The sequence below is a fragment of the Emys orbicularis genome, chromosome 10 (assembly GCF_028017835.1).
Source record: "Emys orbicularis isolate rEmyOrb1 chromosome 10, rEmyOrb1.hap1, whole genome shotgun sequence".
Lineage (NCBI taxonomy): Eukaryota > Metazoa > Chordata > Testudines > Emydidae > Emys > Emys orbicularis.
Window position 1 is genome coordinate 45,806,257 of NC_088692.1, and position 19,816 is coordinate 45,826,072.

Below are 19,816 nucleotides of genomic sequence, written 5' to 3' on the forward strand. Positions count from 1 at the left end.
GGTTACATTTTGGAGGCACCATTGGGATCCTTCTGCCACCACGAAATTCTGCAGCAAGAAACCTTTTATATCTATTTTATGCTATTGTAGTTCTGATTATTTTCCTGAACCTTACTGGACTTTAAAGGACTCTATTTCTTTAGGGAACTTTATAATCTCCTCCATCACGGTAAGCTAACGTCCTGGTGTAGAGATTGGCATGCCACCCAGTCAAACCCTTATACTGGGTAAGGTGCTACTGTCTATCACATGTTGGGAACTGTGAAAATCTTTGGGAAGACCATGATTTTTACGGTTGCAGAGGTGACTCTAACACCTAGACTGTAGCTGTATTGGTGAGAGCGGCTGCTGACTTGGACCCACTGTGTGTACCCCTGGAAGTTGGGATTGTGGGTGAAATTGGCCCCTGGCCTGTGTTTCTGCCTGGGAGTGCTCAAAAGAGGAGACTATACCAGCTGGGACTGCTGATTTTGCAGCTAAATTGAAGGCTTTACTGGAAGATGTGATGGTCATCGTTACACTAGCATCTGTTACAAATGAGCGTCTGATAACTGCACTAGGATAATTGGTGGAAGGCTGTACTCGGTCACCCTGTGGGGGAGTTGGGTACTGTAAACTGAGTTTCTTCTCTGGTTAAAAGCTACTCCTGCTGGAGAGGATTACTTTGAATCCTAAATGGACCAAGCTACCCAGATGATGGAGGAATGCAAATGCCCGCATAGTATCAAAAGGCAACAACTAGCTAAAAGTCTGAGGGGACCAGCCTCTGACATCATCTTATCATTATGCACAAGTAATCGCTCTGCTGGCACTGTGGAGTATCTAAGTGCTTTGGAGAGTGGGGAAGAGTTGTATCTGCACTTCCAGTCCATTTCTCAGGAAGAAGGTGGAAAACTTCCATAGTATCTATGCCGTCTGGACAAGCTACTGCATAAGGCACTGGTAAAGAATGTGCTATTTACTAGACACATGGATCAGGTGAGGAATGGAAACAGTGCCTCTGTAGGAAAATGTTAGTGCATATTGATATCTTCTCCCAACATGAGTGGGATGTGGGCTGTGCAGAAAATACTCAGCATGAAATCTGTCTAACTGACTCTTGACCTTTTCAAGAACAATCTTGTTGCCTAGCTCTGGCTGTTGTGGAAAGTGTTTGGAGACGTCTACATCACTGAATATGAGAGTTAGAAGGGATCTCAGGAGGTCATCTAGTCCACCCCCCCTGCTAAAAGCAAGACCAATCCCCAACTAAATCCCCCCCTCAAAGACTGAGCTCACAACCCTGGGTTTAGCAGGCCAAAGCTCAAACCACTGAGCTATCTTTCCCTCCCCACTTTACAGCTGCTGGAATAATTTCTGAGTCAGGAAGTCCGTCTGCCTCCCCAGTTGTGGTGGTGAGGAAGGGGAAGGGGTTTGTCAGAATGTATGTAGATTATAGACCTCTAAACAAGTGAACCATACCAAATCAATATACAAGGCTGAGGACTGAGGACGTCCTTAACTGCTTACATGGAAGTAAATGGCTCATTGTATTACATCTTCATAGCGGATATAACCTAATACCTATGAACAAGGTGGATAAAGAGAAAACTGTGTTTATCTGTCCACACAGACTTTACCAATTTAAGAGGATGCCCCAAGGCATTTGTGAGGCTTGTGCTAACTTTCAAAGATTAATGGAGTGAACAGTTGGAGGGGATTAATGGAGTGAAAAGGGGGGAGGGATAGCTCCGTGGTTTGAGCATTGGCCTGCTAAAACCAGCATTGTGAGTTCAGCCTTTGGAGGGGCCATTTAGGGATCTGGGGCAAAAATCTGTCTGGGGATTGGTCCTGCTTTGAGCAGGGTTGGACTAGATGACCTCCTACAGTCCCTGGCATTCTATGAATCTCCTGGAGGCCCTTGCCTACTTGGGCAACCTAGTTGGTTTTGGACAGAGTCTTGAGGAATATGAAGAGAAGTTGCTTAAAGTCCTTGATCATTTGAGGGAGAAAGTCTTGAAACTGTCCTTGGACAAATGTAAGTTTTTCCATCATTCAGTCTCCTATGTGGGACACATAGTGTCCGAGCAAAGTATTGCCACAGATCCATCAAAAACTGAGGCTCTCTCCATTTGGCTTAGGCCACAGAACCTGTCTGCCCTGCATTCTTTTTTGGGGTTCTGTGGTTTCTGTATGCACAGTGTGACGTAAGCACTGCAAGAGCTGTTGCAGGGCTATGCACCATCACTTTGTGGGAACGGATCAAAACCTAAATCTATATAACTTGATAAAAGCTATTTCCATCCCTCTGAGCCATTTGGAATGATCACTGTGAAGTGACCTTCCACAAAATTAAGGCATGCCTCACCAATGGTCCCATCTTAGCATTTCCCGATCCTCAGAAGCTCATGTTTTGAATGTAGATGCCAGCCTTGATGGCTTAGGAGCAATACTATATCAAGAACACCCTGAAGGGTTGACAACATTTATTTTCATCAGCCAAAGCTTGTTGCCTACCAAGAAAAACTACCCAATGCACAAACTTGAATTTCTGGCTTTAAAGTGGGCAAAGTAGACAAGCTGCGTGATTATCTGTACAGGAAGAGGTTTGAGGTTCACCTGGATAATAATCCTTTGATTTGCATTTTAGCAGCAGCCAAACTGGATGCTACTGATCACCAATGATTAGCAGCATTGTCCACCTGCAATTTCAGCCTAAAGTACTGCCCAGATAGTAAAAACTCGGATGTCCACACATTGTCTAAACAACCTCATAATGTCCTAGCACCTGAGAATGAATGGGAAGAGGTACCTGCCCCAGGGGTGCGAGCATTGTGTCTAGTAGCTACAGTTTGTGACAGCCAGCTTAGAGTAGAGCCCTAGGGCAATTCACTAGAATATGAATATCAAAGAAATGTTTAAAGGTCCTGGGGGTTCAAGCCAATTCACTTGTATGTATAGATTAAAAGGAAATGTTAGTGCTATTGTCTTCACCTATCTGTAACTTATTGATTTACATTATGTATATCCCGATACTTTGTTAACCCTAGGTCAAAAGGTGTGTTATATTTGGATTAGGGCTGTCAAGCGATTAAAAAAATTAATCGTGATTAATCGCACCGTTAAACAATAATAGAATATAATTTATTTATTTACATATTTTTGGATGTTTTCTACATTTCTAAATATATTAATTTCAATTACAACACAGTATACAGTGTACAGTACTCACTTTATATTTTTTATTACAAATATTTGCACTGTAAAAAACAAAAGAAATAGTATATTTCAATTCACCTAATACAAGTACTGTCGTGCAATCTCTTTATCATGAAAGTTGAACTTACAAATGTAGAATTATGTACAAAAAAATAACTGCATTCAAAAATAAAACAATGTAAAACTTTAGAGCCTACAAGTCCACCCAGTCCTACTTCAGCCAGTCGCTCAGACAAACAAGTTTGGTTACATTTGCTGGAGATAATGCTGCCCACTTTTTGTTTACAATGTCACCTGAAAGTGAGACCAGGCATTCACATGGCACAGTTGTAGCCGGCGTCGCAAGATGTTTACGTGCCAGATGCGCTAAAGATTCATATGTCCCTTCATGCCTCAACCACCATTCCAGGGGATGTGTGTCCATGCTGATGACGGGTTCTGCTCGATAACGATCCAAAACAGAGCAGGCTGACACATGTTCATTTTCATCGTCTGAGTCAGATGCCACCAGCAGAAGGTTGATTTTCTTTTTTTGGTGGTTTGGGTTCTGTAGTGTCCGCATTTGAATGTTGCTCTTTTAAGATTTCTGAAAGCATGCTCCACACCTCATCCCTCTCAGATTTTGGACGGCACTTCAGATTCTTAAACCTTGGGTCGAGTGCTGTAGCTAATTTTAGAAATCTCAAATTGGTACCTTCTTTGCGTTTTGTCAAATCTACTGTGAAAGTGTTCTTAAAACGAACATGTGCTAGGTCATCATTCAAGACTGCTATAACATGGAACATATGGCAGAATGTGGGTAAAACAGAACAGGAGACAAACAATTCTCCCCCAAGAATTTAATTAATGCATTATTTTTTTAATGGGCATCATCAGCATGGAAGCATGTCCTCCGGAATGGTGGCCGAAGCATGAAGGGACTTACAAATGTTTAGCATGTCTGGCACATAAATACCTTGCAACGCCGGCTACAAAAGTGCCATGCCAACGCCTGTTCTCACTTTCAGGTGACATTGTAAATAAGAAGCAGGCAGCAGTATCTCCAGTAAATGTAAACAAATTTGTTTGTCTCAGCGATTGGCTGAACAAGAAGTAGGACTGAGTGGACGCGTAGGCTCTAAAGTTTTACTTCTTTTTGTTTCTGAGTGCAGTTATGTAACAAAAAAATCTACATTTGTAAATTACACTTTCACAATAAAGAGATTGCACTACAGCACTTGTATGAGGTGAATTGAAAAATACTACAGTAAAAGCTGTTTTATCCGCACTTCACCAACCGGAAAGCTCTATAAACCGGCATTTCTGATCTTCATTGAAATTCCAGTTTATAGTGCGGTTGGCATGGGGCCAGCAGGGGGTTGGGGCACGGGAGGAGGTGTGGAGCGCGGGCTCTGGGAGGGAGTTTGGGTGCGGGAGGGGGCTTAGGGCGTGGGAGGGAGTGCAGGCTGCTGGATCCAGGGGCTGCTCACCTCAGGCAGCTCCCTGCAAGCGGCAACCTATCCTGGCTGCTCCTAGGCGGAGGCATGGCAGGCAGCTCTGCGTGCTTCCCCTGCCCTGCCACGAGCGCTAGCAACGCAGCTCCCAGTGGGAGCTGCAGGGGTGGCGCCTGCGGGCGGAGGCTTAGGCAGCGCGCAGAGCTGCCTGCCGCGCCTCCACTTAAGAGCAGCCGGGACAGGTCACCACTTGTGGGGAGCTGCTTGAGGTGAGCGGCCCCTGGATCCGGCACCCTGCACTCCCTCCCATACCCCAAGCTGCTGCCCCGAGCCCCCTCCCACACCCAAACTCCCACCCTCTTAGTTAGCTGGCATTTTTCACTTACCGCACCCTCCTTTCCCCCAACATGCCGGACAAAACAGCTTTTACTGTATTTCTTTTATCATTTTTACAGTGCAAATATTTGTAATCAAAAATAATAATATAAAGTGAGAACTGTACACTTTGTATTCTGTGTTGTAATAGAAATCAATATATTTGAAAATGTAGAAAGACATCCACAAATATTTATTAAATTTCAATTGGTATTCTATTGTTTAACAGTGTGATTAATCGCAATTAATTTTTTTGAGTTAATCGCGTGAGTTAACTGCAATTAATCGACAGCCCTAGTTGTAACTGATCATTTCACTAGGTATGCACAGACCTTTCTCACTAAATATCAAAAATACTTTGTGCATTATGGGCTGCCCAAGCGAATACACTCTGATCAAGGCCGGGACTTTGAGAGTTATCTAATTCAGGAGCTTCTGACTAAGCTAGGTGTAAAAATATTTAGGACAACACCCTATCATCCACAAGAAAATCCCCAGTCTGAATGCTTTAATCTGACCTGCTTAATATGTCGGGAACTTTAAATCCCTAACAGAAATCTAGATGGAGCTAGCACGTTAGCCATACTGTGCATGCTTAAAATTGTATGCAAAATGAGGTCATGGGGTATTCTCCATATTTCGTAATGTTAAGATGAGAAGCTTGATTACTGGTGAACTTCTTTTTGGGGGGGGGTCTCAGCAGATGGGTCCTCCCACCCATCTTATCTTCAGTACGTGGCTACATTAAAAAGAGACTTGCATGATGTTTATTCGCTTGCTCAGGCCACGGCCGATAAGATGAACCAAGGTAATAAAGACCATTATGATCAGAAGGTGCAATACTATGATCTGCAACTGGGTGATCAAGTTCTTATCAGGAATCTTGGGCTCCCAGGAAAACATAACCTTACATACTGTTGGGGTTCGCAGCCCTCCATTTTGGAAAGTCAAATATCTGGGCTACCTGTCTACCAACTAAAGCTTGAAAAGAATGGCGGCCCATTAAAGACCTTGGCCCAAAATCATTTACTTCCTCTGGAACAACGTGAGAATGGATACTCCATTGATTACTGAGCCTACCCCTGTACCCCAAGCATCTTGCCAGTGGAGAGCCTGACACGGTTACCCCAGTGGCTATGTTTGGTTCCCCATTGGTGACTGATTCTAAGGAAGTTTACACTCTGACTATATATCTATGTATCCTGGACCGCAGATGTGCCTCCTGAGTCTGTTGTATTGTCACTTGAACCACACCAACCTGAAGGTTTAGCTGAAAAACCTCCTTTAAGTCCCAAGGTTTCCCTCTTTTTACCTCCAAGAGATGTTTCCAGGGAACATAAGAACATAAGAAGGCTCAGACCCTCTCAGTAGCCTACTTGGCTCTCTTGGTGTAGACAGGGATCCTGTTACAGATAATTCCCCTCTTCCCAGTAGTATTCCTGTGCAGAATGCAGAGCCTAATAAAGTGTTGTTGACTCCTCCTACTGAAGAAGAAGAGCTTGTGCAGCCCTTAAGGATGTCCCTGCGAGAGATCAGACCCACCTCTGCAATTAACGTATGATGCAGCTGGAGTTGCCAGTGAGGTGTCCAGACCTACTGTGCATCATGGTGTGGCTGTGTCCTCTGGCTCTAAAACACCTATCGAGTCCAAAAGGGAGATAGAGCCTCTAAAGATGGGGACAAGTGTTTTTCATGGCAATGCTCCCCTCAGGTTCGGTGCCTAAATTGTGCCTATTCTAGTGGGCCTGTACTTTGCCCAGCATTGAATGTTACCCCCAGAAAGCAACAGGGATTAAGAATGTATGTATTATCTTTGGGTTGTTTTCTTTCTTGTTATAGTTCCTTAACGGGGATGTTAAGGGTTTTTCTGGTGGGGAGTCTCCCCTCCCTCAGAGCTGGGGGGCTCCCTTTGCAGGGGGTGTTGATTTTGCACTTTTATTTTATTTTGTCTTGTGAGGTGTGATTGGTTGGCATGTTCCTTTGGGAGCTTCACCTCCTGCACAATCCGCCCTGACCACTTCCTCCAAAGGCAGCATTTCAGCTCAGCAGGAGGGCATGTGACAGATAATAAGAGCCCTGTTACCACCAGTCGTAAGGGTTAAAAAACCTTTCAGAGCTTGGGGAGTTATGGCACTCTGGTGCTAGGTGATGAGACCCTGCAGTGAGATGCAGAAGTTCAGGTAAGTCATTTCCCTTTCCATGCTACACTGTTGCAATGCTGGAATTTTCTCTGTTACTGATTGTGATTTAGCCCAAAAGGCGAGGTTCACGGCTGTGAAATTCCTGGAGGGGCACCTGCTTCTTCTACATGCTACCTTTAGTCTTTCCTGCACTGGGTTTTCAGTACTCTATGTGAGTAGTATGGTCTGTTTTCCTCTGGATTCTCATGTGGTTGTCAGTGTGCAGAGCTCTTTATGCTCATATAAAAACAACAAGGAGTCTGGTGGCACCTTAAAGACTAACAGATTTATTTGGGCATAAGCTTTCGTGGGTAAAAACCTCACTTCTTCAGATCTGAAGAAGTGAGGTTTTTACCCACGAAAGCTTATGCCCAAATAAATCTGTTAGTCTTTAAGGTGCCACCAGACTCCTTGTTGTTTTTGTAGATACAGACTAACACGGCTACCCCCTGATACTTTATGCTCATATAGTCCTTTATCTTGCAAGTGGGGACATTAGTTTCTCCTTCCTGCCAGTTTCTCTTTTCCATGGCTATCCTGTTTGTGAAAGGCACCAGACTAACCGCCCTGGACACTGGTATACTCCATGAATCCACAGAAGTGTGGGGGGGACGTGGGCAGCGGCAGGGCAAGTGTAGGTTCACACACACGGCTCCCTTTGTCCTACGCCTTGGCAGTGTGCGTCAGGTCTGATCTGTGACAGTTATAAAAGGTACCTTGTCTCTCCAACAACTATCCCAGAGCGTAAGAAGCTGGGTCACTCTGCAGGCCTATTCAGTTCTCTGCTCAGCCTGCCATGAAAGGTGCCAGTTGATGCCTGTTGTGATGTTCACTGGGGAGATGGTACACCAGATGGGAACAACTTACAGCTGCTATTGACCCGGGCTGCATTTGAACCAATGCTGTAGAGGTGACAGACTCCAGTTCCAATAGCTTATCTCCTCATCCCTCTAGCACCTATCTTGGATTTAATAATTCTTGGTACAAGTTGGTCATCAATGTTAGACTTAACCAGCATGATAGTGTGCAGTCTTGCCTCCTTCTTGTGCCCACTTGATGCTCCGAAGGGGATTGCTGCTGCTCTTGCTGTTGTGGTGGTGTATAGTGTGGTTGTGGTGTATGTGGAGGTACACCTGATGGCCCTGGTTTGTTTTCTGTTTTGGCAATCCACACCTACTCTTTCCTGCTGAAGACTCACATTCAGATGGTCAAACAGAACTGCCCCCACCCCCCATACCAGTGTTGGCATGTCACAACACAAGCATTGCTTTCATAGCGTGCTGTCTCACAAACATCGGCCATCTTCAGGCAAATATCGTAGGGTGATGACATTGCATCTTCCCCAAAGTGAATGCGGGACAGTGGTAAAATTGTTACTGCCCCACACAACTCAGCAAGCTTATTCTGAGGCCGCACATTCATACTGTATTCAGTGTGAGCTCTGATGGGACCTGCACAAATGCCACCTTGTGGCTGGAGCACTGTTTGGTGGTTAAAACAAAGGAGTGTGGGAAGGAGATGTGGGTTCTACTCCCAGCTTTGACAGTGACTTGCTGCATGACCTTGGCTGAGACACTGCCCCTCTTTCCACACACACCCTGCATCGAATGACACCCATACTCACTAACTCACATTGGCATGCAGATGAGGCTTCATTCATTAGTGGCTGTGAAGCGCGTTGAGATCCTAGGCTGGAAGGTGCTGGGAAGATCATTACTGACACCGATAAGACAGGCTCTGCTGTGCTGCAATTCTCATAATGTTACCACCGCTGCTGCTGCTTCTGTCCTCCTACCCCCAGCCCTGCTTCATTAACGCCTGCTGCTGCTCTGTGGTGCCTCTCCCTGACTCTCAAAGGAAAGAGGAAAGCATTACAGAGTTGCCACCTGCCATCCGTGGATAGGAAAGTAACCATTCCCTCAACGTGCCCCCTTTCCAGGATGTGAAAATGGTATGTTCAATTAAAATGCCCTTCTGCTGGGACTGGCTGCCAGTTTCCAGGAGCTGCAGGTACAAATGGAGTTGCCATGCACACTGGAACTCTGAGGTTATTATTGCACATTACTTTTTTATTGCAGCAGATGTTAGCAAGAAGATACAACAATAGGTGACAGGAGAAGCCTTTCAAATATACAATACCACCACATCAGCCTCTTGTGAGTAAGGTTGACTCTTCAGGCAGTTGTAGGCACCATGTGCTGTATCTCAGAGTTCCTGGATTTAGCTGAGGTCTTCTGCCAGCCAAGTAGGGAATTGGGAGGATGCTTTAGGGGGACTCTTTTAAATGCTGGAGCAGTTGGTGGTTGTTTTGGAGACTGTACTCTTGGTGAAAGGCTGGGTGTCTTTAATGTGGATGCTTGGGTTGATGTCAAGCATGGCGAAGCCCAGCAAAGATTGGAACTGGTTAAGTGAACATGCAGGAAGGGCAGTGTTAACAAAGGGCAAACTTCAACAGAGTCCGCAGCAGAGATTAGGACAAAATTAATTTCCAGGAGCCTGATTCTTCACTGCTTTGTACCCTGTGATGTCATTTGTTCCTTTGCAAAGAGGTTGCAAAATGCTGCAGAATCTAAGTGGCAGCACTGTACACCCGCTTTGCACAGCTGTAAATGACAACGCAGGGTGCAAGGCAGAGAAACAGGTCCCAGACAGGGCCTGCTCCAGGCACCAGCCAAGCAAGCTCGTGCTTGGGAAGGCAGATTCTACAGGGCGGCATTCCGCCCAATCCTAGGGCAGCACGGCCGCTTTTTTTTTTTTTTTTTGATTTGCCAATCCGGCCGCCCTGTAGGGAGCGGCGGCGCGGAGGAGGGGAGCACCCTGCTGGGAGCAGGCTGCACACTCCGTCTGCCCCAGCTCCGTCTGCCCCAGGTCTGTAGCAAGCCCGGCAGGGCAGCCTGCGTCCTTCCCTCCCCACCGACCGAAGCGGCGCGGAGCTCTCCCGGCCGGCAGTGCAGTGGTCGGGGCTGCGTGGCGAGCGCCCCGCTGTAACCCTGGCCACCCCCCTTCTCTCTCTCCCCCCCGCTCTCTCCCCCTCCCCCCCGCTAGCCGGGGCATGTCTGCAGTGCAGGGAGTCCCCCTGCACCCTGGCTCCGGCCGCCCCGCAGGTTTTTTGTTTGTTTGTTTTTTGCTTTGCCGTTCTGGCCGCCCCGATTTTATTTTATTTTTTTTTGCTTGGGGTGGCAAAAAAGCCAGAGCCGGCCCTGGTCCCAGATCTCCAATTCTCTGGAAATTCATAGATTTACATCTCCTGGGTTTTTTTTGAGACCACTATAAAAATAGAACCCATTTACAAAATTCATACACAGATTTGAATTCCAAATCCTCCCATAATTTGGGGTGAGATGATTGGTGCCTCCCCATACTGGGTGGGCACCAGCTAAAGGGGAGGACACGTGACCTCCCCAGGTGTCTCCTCCCCGCCCTGCCCCCAGCCCGGGTCCCCTGCACTCTCCCCACCCCATGTTACCTGTGGGGGGTAGGGGGGACTCTATCCTCCCGCTGCACTGGCTCCCCCTCCCCCCAGCACGTTCAGCTTCTCTCCCGGGCAGCTAGGCCTGGCCCAATGCAGCGCAGCAGCTGCCTAGGAGAGCACCTGGCTGCAACGGCGGCAGGCTGCCCCCCACGCTGGCTGGGATGATTTAGTTGGGAATTGGTCCTGCTTTGAGCAGGGGGTTGGACTAGATGACCTCCTGAGGTCCCTTCCAACCTTGATATTCTATGATTCTATGATTCTATGACAGGGGCCGAGTGAGCCAGAGCCCCACCTTCCCCGTGTGCAGCAGCAGCTGCCCGGGAGAGAGGCTGGCTAGGGAGGGGTGGCAGCGGACCGCTCCGGCTTCCGGGGATAGGGGCCGACCCCGAGCATGCTGGGGGAAGGGTACTCCGGCTTGTTCTCAGCCCGTCCCAGAAGCCGAGCCTGGGTGGGAGGCAGCCCGCCGCCACTGCAGCCAGGTGCTCTCCCACTGCACCAGGCAGTTCATCCAAGCCCTTAAAAGTTCAGATGAACCATCACTAAACTTTCCGACTCTCTGGAGAAGTTGTAAATTTGGGCTAATAGTCTTGGGAGAAGTTGCATTTCCTGTGCTGTATTTTCTGCTATTAGTAAAGCCTGTGCCATATCTACTCCAGAATGGTGGTTCTTTAGGTTCTAGCCTCAAAGCTGGAGATACAGAGTCAGCACTCAAATAAATTGGGTGGGGTGAAAAAGTTCTCACGCCTCCAAGGTTCAGGGTTTCCCATTCAATGGCAGGTGCGGGGAAAGGTTTGGCAGGGTGGCATGTTTATTATATTATATCCAAAGCAGCCCAAGCATCCTTTGTGACAGAAGCATAAACCTCTTGGCTTTAAAAGTGAGTTGTTTTCCTCTTTAATGGCTATATCTTTCCGTTCTGTAACAGCAGTAGGGTAAGGGAAAGCATGTGGCTTTTGCTTTAAAAGGCTTTCCTTTGACTCATTCTACAAGCCTGTTCTCTTTGGGGAGTGACTTATTTCATAATTAGCCTCGGGACATAGGATACTGTAGGAGTGGAGGGCTGCATTTGGGAGCAAGGGGCAGACATAGTTTCTCAGGATCTCCTGGTTTCTGGCAGAACTCTCACGAAGATTGGCCCTTGTTCAAAATGACTACTGTCTGCCATTACATTAAAATGGACTGAAGCCACAGGAGGCCTACAGTCAAAATAGAGGCCATTTCCTTACAACTTTTCCATGTGGAAGTGAGTGTGCCCCTAGTAAAGATGGGCTGGCACTTCCCATTGTTTCCAATAGGACTGAAGCCAGGCTATCTTTGGTTATAATAACTATGAAGGGACAGGACTGGGGGGGAAACTCAGGTGGTGCAGGGGAATATGGGAAGCAGAAGGGAGACTGAGGGGGATGCAGGGGAAATGGGGGGGTGCAGAAAGGAGTCCGACAAGGTGTAGAAGGAATATCATGGGGGTGCTGGGGCATGGGAGACAGAGAGGGAGAATGTGCAGATTAGGCAATTGTGAGGGGAAAGAAGGAAAAATGTAGGGGCAGGTGAGGGACAGGAGACTAGGGGACTGTAAAGGGAGAATGTGAGTCTACCCCGGGCCCAGGGGAGGGAAAGTGAAGCCCCCCCTCTGAAAAGCCAGTGAGGAGGCCTACATTTTTGTGTGCACATCTAAGGTTGAATTTTGACCCTCACATGATCACACACTACGTGAGGGCAGGCGGCTTCCACCCTTAACAGCTCCAAAATCAGGAGCCAGCCAGTGTGAATTTAAACCTCATGATTTTGGGGGGATCTGGTTATTGAATACGGAGGGCTGTGGTCACAATATTCCCAGCATCACCTCTCCCTCCCCTGCACCAGAGCCTTCTGGGTAATCCCATTGCACTTGGCCAGCAGTTACTGTTGGATGCTTGGAGTGAACTTGTGGTGATGAGTGGAGAGGGTCTCTGGTGCTTTTGGTGATGAATTGTGTCCTTCCTTCTCCGTCCCCCCTCTCACCCCTCCCCTCACCCCCAGGTTTCGTCAGTTTTGACAATCCAACTAGTGCTCAGGCAGCCATTCAGGCCATGAACGGCTTCCAGATCGGCATGAAGAGGCTAAAGGTCCAACTAAAGCGGCCAAAAGATGCCAACAGACCCTACTGACCCCTGCTCACCCTGGCCCTGCAAACAGGTAAGGCATTGGCAGACCAGACTGCCCCAACTGTGGTACAAGTGGGAGAGTGTGGGGGTAGGGTGGTGTTTTCACCAAATCATCTGTGCTTGCTGCCAGGAAGCCAGGGGGCAGTATGGCATCTCCTGTTGTTTCATTCATGCCAGGATGATGCTGACTTCTGTTGATCTGTGCACCGCTGCCATTTGTTGGAGAGTGTTGGACCTTTGACTTAGCTACCAAAGCTGCTCCTTTAGCTCTGCCTTATTCTTTCGGACCTGGTAGCCCTGAGTTTGAATCAGTATGGTCCAGTGGCTAGGGCGCCGGACGAGGACTCACTCCCAGATCTACTTCTGACTGGCTGGGCGACCTGGGGCGAGTCACTGTCCCTCTCTGGGCTTCAGTTTCCCCATCTGAAAAATAGTGATAATGATGTTTGCCATTTTTTTAAAGTACTTTGAGATCACTTGGTGCTAGATATTGTTATTATTGGTGCTTCCTTCTGAGTTGGTGTCTTGTATGTCATATGCAGCCACAAACCATTGCAAAGTCCCTGATCAGCAGGGATCCTAGAAATCCATTTGCCATGGAAAAACACAGAAGAACACGGAATTTGCATTTTTACAGAGAATCTTTGGGTTTTATTCTGGGTGCCCAGCTCTGAAGGCAGAGCGGAGAGCGGTGGCTGCTGGCAAGGCACCCAGCTCTGAAGGCAGCGCCGCCACCAGCAGCAGTGCACAAGTAAGGTTGGCATCAGGGCCATACTTAGGCATATGCAGCATACACAGCAGCATAGGTCACCTGAAAATGTGGGGCACTCCTGGGTCTTAGTGTCCACCCACCCGCCTCTTCCTATCCCTGTTCTGACCCTTCCTGCAGGCTCCCACCACAGCTGGCTGCTGCAGCCTGTTGAGTCTTCCTCCGGAATTGGATCTAGTACTTAAAAGTGAAAAAGCCTTCCAGCCTGCCAGACCTATTAGCACAACATTGAAACTGTTAAAGAGCCACTCAAGTGGTAATTTAACAGGCATTTGCCAACGTCCAGGTATATACTGTCAGTTTCTGAATTTACTGACAAAAACAGTTGTGCATTGCTGTAATATTTACTCAGAACATGTTAGTCTACAAGACCTTAGTTTAAAATTTACTTTAAAAATATTTCGTTAGTGTGTTGCTGAAGATTATAAAATCACATCTCTAAAAAAATCCTTGCATAGATTTTTAGATGCACAATCCGAGTATTCATCTTTAGCCTTAAATGCTGGGATCTTCAGACATATCATTTTTTAAATAAATCCTTCAAACGACCACCCTTGCTGCCGTCGGGCATAAGGGCACCAGTTTAATAATACTGCATAGGGCCCCATAAACCCTAAGGACGGTCATGTGTGGCATGGTATGGTGTTGCCACCCTTACTTTTTCACTGCTGCTGTCTGCAGTGCTGCCTTCAGAGCTGGGCACCTGGCCAGCAGCTGCCGCTCTCCAGCCACCCAGCTCTGGATGGCTAGGGAAACTGAAGTTCAACGTTTCTTTTTCAATTGCGGAAAAATGCGGATTTTAATGTTTTTTATCTGAGAATTTTGGGGTTTTTATCACAGAAAACTAGGATCCCTGCTGATCGTGCACTGTTTATAGTAATGCATGGCTGCATATGCACAGCATATGCACATATGGTGATGTCATCAGCTACCTACCTACATGCAATAGCAGCATCAAGACTGATGTCCAAAAACACATGGGGTAACTACTCTCCTGAGGCAAGTCCCCCAAATCTAGTCGAGGGCAGTGATGCACAAGCACATGCTGTGCCAACCACAGAGAGGATTAGAAGCTCTTTATTTGCTAACTGCTCAGGATTCAGCTTGTTTTCAGAGGGATAAGCACTAGGTTTGTCCTTGACCGTACTGGACTCACACCAGATGCCTGTTCCCACCACTTATTCAGACCATAGAGGTCACCTTCCAGACCGCCGAACCTTTCCCAGGTACACTAAGGGCACTTTCCAATAGAGAGGGCTCAAGCTGCAGAATTGGGATCTGAATTTCAGAGAAGGGAAAGAATTGGGAGTGTTTGGATTCAGGGTGTGGGTTCAGGTCTCTCTCTGCTTTGAAAGTGTGCTGGACTTTCCACTTCCAAAACATCATCTGCCAGTACTTCCAGCCAGAGGTCTCTAAAGAGGACATTGTGTTTAGGGAAAGTCAGGCCTGAATTCGGGATGTCTGAACCATATTGGATAAAATCAGATTTTCAAACTGAATCTTCCCTGAAACTCAAACGCACCAGAGCACCCCTCCCCCCCACAATATTAATCACACTACCACTCCTCCATCCAACCTCCATCCCAAATGCAACTGGACCAGAGCCCCCAAGCCCTTTCACAGGTTTAAAATGCTCTGTTCAAGTTTTATTTGCTATTCCCATTTTATTTTCAGGCACATTTTACTTCCCTGCCTCTAGCCAGGACATGTAAGCAGCAGACACTGAGCTAAAACTAGGAAACAGTGGGAGAAATCTAGTGAGAAAGCCTATTTATGCACCATTTCTAAGCTAGCTGTAAGGCCAAGGGACTAGGTGGGTTTAGATGAGTATCTAAAATCCTGGCTCTAAAGTGAGTCCTAACTTTTGGCTGATCGCTATTTTGAATGTAGACAGTAGTGACTGGAGATGTTTGTGGAATGCTTGTTAGTCAGAAATTTGTGGCTCTCCAGGACTGGCACTGTGCTGTACTAATCCTCATGGGAACATGACGGCCTTTAGATAGTGACACGGGGCCTATTACTCTGCCTCTTCCAAACACTGAGGGGGATGCAGCAGTTTGACCCTCTTTTAGAACTGGAGGGGAGAGGCTTCCACAAAAAATGTCAAGTTCCTGGTGAAAAATAAAAATCTGAAATATTTTGGCCAAAAACTGAAATAATTTTATTCTGAAATGCTGCCGTAGTGCCTCATGGGTGCTGTAGTTTGGGTGTATCATACTCCCATTCTCCTCAGTTGGGCAGGCTCCCTGATCAGACTACATCTCCCAGGATGCACTATGGTCCCCATTCTTGATTAGGAAGCTGCATGGCCATGGTGCATCATGGGAAAAGGAGGGTCAGGACAAAACTGGGAGGAAAGATCAAACCAGTATCTTAGATGCCTATATACAAATGCGAGAAGTATGGGTAATAAGCAGGAAGAACTGGAAGTGCTAATAAATAAATACAACTATGACATTGTTGGCATCACTGAAACTTGGTGGGATAATACACATGATTGGAATGTTGGTGTGGATGGGTACAGCTTGCTCAGAAAGGATAGACAGGGGGAAAAGGGAGGAGGTGTTGCCTTATATATTAAAAATGTACACACTTGGACTGAGGTAGAGATGGACATAGGAGATGGAAGTGTTGAGAGTCTCTGGGTTAGGCTAAAAGGGGTAAAAAACAAGGGAGATGTCATGCTAGGAGTCTACTACAGGCCACCTAACCAGGTGGAAGAGGTGGATGAGGCTTTTTTTAAACAACTAACAAAATCATCCAAAGCCCAAGATTTGGTGGTGATGGGGGACTTCAACTATCCGGATATATGTTGGGAAAATAACACAGCGGGGCACAGACTATCCAACAAATTCTTGGACTGCATTGCAGACAACTTTTTATTTCAGAAGGTTGAAAAAGCTACTAGGGGGGAAGCTGTTCTAGACTTGATTTTAACAAATAGGGAGGAACTCGTTGAGAATTTGAAAGTAGAAGGCAGCCTGGGTGAAAGTGATCATGAAATTATAGAGTTTGCAATTCTAAGGAAGGGTAGAAGGGAGAACAGCAAAATAGAGACAATGGATTTCAGGAAGGCAGATTTTGGTAAGTTCAGAGAGCTGATAGGTAAGGTCCCATGGGAATCAAGACTGAGGGGAAAAACAACTGAGGAGAGTTGGCAGTTTTTCAAAGGGACACTATTAAGGGCCCAAAAGCAAGCTATTCCGCTGGTTAGGAAAGATAGAAAATGTGGCAAAAGACCACCTTGGCTTAACCACGAGATCTTGCATGATCTAAAAAATAAAAAGGAGTCATATAAAAAATGGAAACTAGGACAGATTACAAAGGATGAATATAGGCAAACAACACAGGAATGCAGGGGCAAGATTAGAAAGGCAAAGGCACAAAATGAGCTCAAACTAGCTACAGGAATAAAGGGAAACAAGAAGACTTTTTATCAATACATTAGAAGCAAGAGGAAGACCAAAGACAGGGTAGGCCCACTGCTTAGTGAAGAGGGAGAAACAGTAACAGGAAACTTGGAAATGGCAGAGATGCTTAATGACTTCTTTGTTTCGGTCTTCACCGAGAAGTCTGAAGGAATGCCTAACATAGTGAATACTAATGGGAAGGGGGTAGGTTTAGCAGATAAAATAAAAAAAGAACAAGTTAAAAATCACTTAGAAAAGTTAGATGCCTGCAAGTCACCAGGGCCTGATGAAATGCATCCTAGAATACTCAAGGAGCTAATAGAGGAGGTATCTGAGCCTCTAGCTATTATCTTTGGAAAATCATGGGAGACGGGAGAGATTCCAGAAGACTGGAAAAGGGCAAATATAGTGCCCATCTATAAAAAGGGAAATAAAAACAACCCAGGAAACTACAGACCAGTTAGTTTAGCTTCTGTGCCAGGGGTTTAACTTCTGTGCCAGGGAAGATAATGGAGCAAGTAATTAAGGAAATCATCTGCAAACACTTGGAAGGTGGTAAGGTGATAGGGAACAGCCAGCATGGATTTGTAAAGAACAAATCATGTCAAACCAATCTGATAGCTTTCTTTGATAGGATAACGAGACTTGTGGATAAGGGTGAAGCTGTGGATGTGGTATACCTAGACTTTAGTAAGGCATTTGATACGGTCTCGCATGATATTCTTATCGATAAACTAGGCAAATACAATTTAGATGGGGCTACTATAAGGTGGGTGCATAACTGGCTGGATAACCGTACTCAGAGAGTTGTTATTAATGGTTCCCAATCCTGCTGGAAAGGCATAACGAGTGGGGTACCGCAGGGGTCTGTTTTGGGACTGGCTCTGTTCAATATCTTCATCAACGACTTAGATATTGCCATAGAAAGTACGCTTATTAAGTTTGCGGATGATACCAAACTGGGAGGGATTGCAACTGCTTTGGAGGACAGGGTCATAATTCAAAATGATCTGGACAAATTGGAGAAATGGTCTGAGTTAAACAGGATGAAGTTTAACAAAGACAAATGCAAAGTGCTCCACTTAGGAAGAAAAAATCAGTTTCACACATACAGAATGGGAAGAGACTGTCTAGGAAGGAGTACGGCAGAAAGGGATCTAGGGGTTATAGTGGACCACAAGCTAAATATGAGTCAACAGTGTGATGCTGTTGCAAAAAAAGCAAACATGATTCTGGGATGTATTAACAGGTGTGTTGTGAGCAAGACACGAGAAGTCATTCTTCCGCTCTACTCTGCTCTGGTTAGGCCTCAGCTGGAGTATTGTGTCCAGTTCTGGGCACCGCATTTCAAAAAAGATTTGGAGAAATTGGAAAGGGTCCAGAGAAGAGCAACAAGAATGATTAAAGGTCTTGAGAACATGACCTATGAAGGAAGGCTGAAAGAATTGGGTTTGTTTAGTTTGGAAAAGAGAAGACTGAGAGGGGACATGATAGCAGTTTTCAGGTATTTAAAAGGGTGTCATAAGGAGGAGGGAGAAAACTTGTTCACCTTAGCCTCTGAGGATAGAACAAGAAGCAATGGGCTTAAACTGCAGCAAGGGAGGTCTAGGTTGGACATTAGGAAAAAGTTCCTAACTGTCAGGGTGGTTAAACACTGGAATAAATTGCCTAGGGAGGTTGTGGAATCTCCATCTCTGGAGATATTTAAGAGTAGGTTAGATAAATGTCTATCAGGGATGGTCTAGACAGTATTTGGTCCTGCCATGCGGGCAGGGGACTGGACTCGATGACCTCTCGAGGTCCCTTCCAGTCCTAGAATCTATGAATCTATGAATCTATGAAATAATGTCCGGCTACGGGTCCTAGCCTATACAGGAGAATAGGGTCATGAGGTACCTGAACTACAACTCCCATGAGGCACTGCAGCAACATATCCAGATTGAAATATTGTTGGTTTTGGCTGAAAACCAAAACAATTTCAGTTTTCACTCATTTCATTTTTTTGTTGAAAAACTGATGTTTTCCACAGGACTCAGATGCTTTTTCAAGAAAAATGAATTCTGTCAAAAACCCAAATTTCTGTCAAAAACCAGTTTTGAGATTAAAAACAAATTTTGGACCAGCTCCACCGTTTCTCATTGTGTTGCCACCTGCTGCTCTGAGTGGTCAGGTACAACTAAGCAGCTGTCCTGTAGCAGTCTACACCTGCTCCCTGCTTCAAAATACACTCCCCAGAGACAGGTACATTCAAATGTGACATTTGATAGGTCACCCAGAGAACAGCCAGCCGAGAAACAGCCTATGCTGTTTAGAAGATAGGCTGAGATAAGATGGGGAAAGGATATCTCCTCCAGCTCCACCAGCCAAAGTGCAAGGGTCACATACGGATGGATGCACTTTGGCTGGTATGGGCATTCCGGGGAGAGGGGATTCCACGAGCAGATAAAATAGTGTACACAGATTCAGCACTTACTTGCACATCTTAGAGCCTCAGGCCACGTTGCCACAAAATCATTATTCCGAAGGGATTGGGGGGAAGGATATATGGCTGAGCTTGTACCAGTCGTTGCTGGCATGTTTTCCCTCTTTGACACAACTCGCACTTGAAACTAGCTCCAACCATCTAACTAGGGGGATGGAGCAGAGGGGATGGAACGCCTGATGGCAGGGTTGTACTCTAAGGGTATGTCTACACTACGAAATTAGGTCGAATTAATAGAAGCCGGTTTTATAGAAATCGGTTGTATACAGCCGATTGTGTGTGTCCCCACATAAAATGCTCTAAGTGCTCTAGTCGGCGGACCGCGTCCACAGTACCGAGGCTAGCGTCGACTT

At 46.3% G+C, this 19,816-nt stretch overlaps 1 protein-coding gene across 50 annotated transcripts in view; it reads left to right on the plus strand.

Annotated features, from left to right (window-relative positions):
• The window catches only part of CELF6 (CUGBP Elav-like family member 6), a 203,894-nt gene extending 191,089 nt beyond the window's left edge, over nt 1-12,805 (plus strand). For all 50 annotated transcript variants that reach the window (XM_065412113.1, XM_065412114.1, XM_065412072.1 and 47 more), the window contains one exon: nt 12,678-12,805. In XM_065412113.1, the coding sequence (XP_065268185.1) occupies nt 12,678-12,805 (128 nt within the window). The remainder of the gene's footprint in view (nt 1-12,677) is intronic.
• The last annotated feature ends 7,011 nt before the right edge of the window (nt 12,806-19,816 follow it).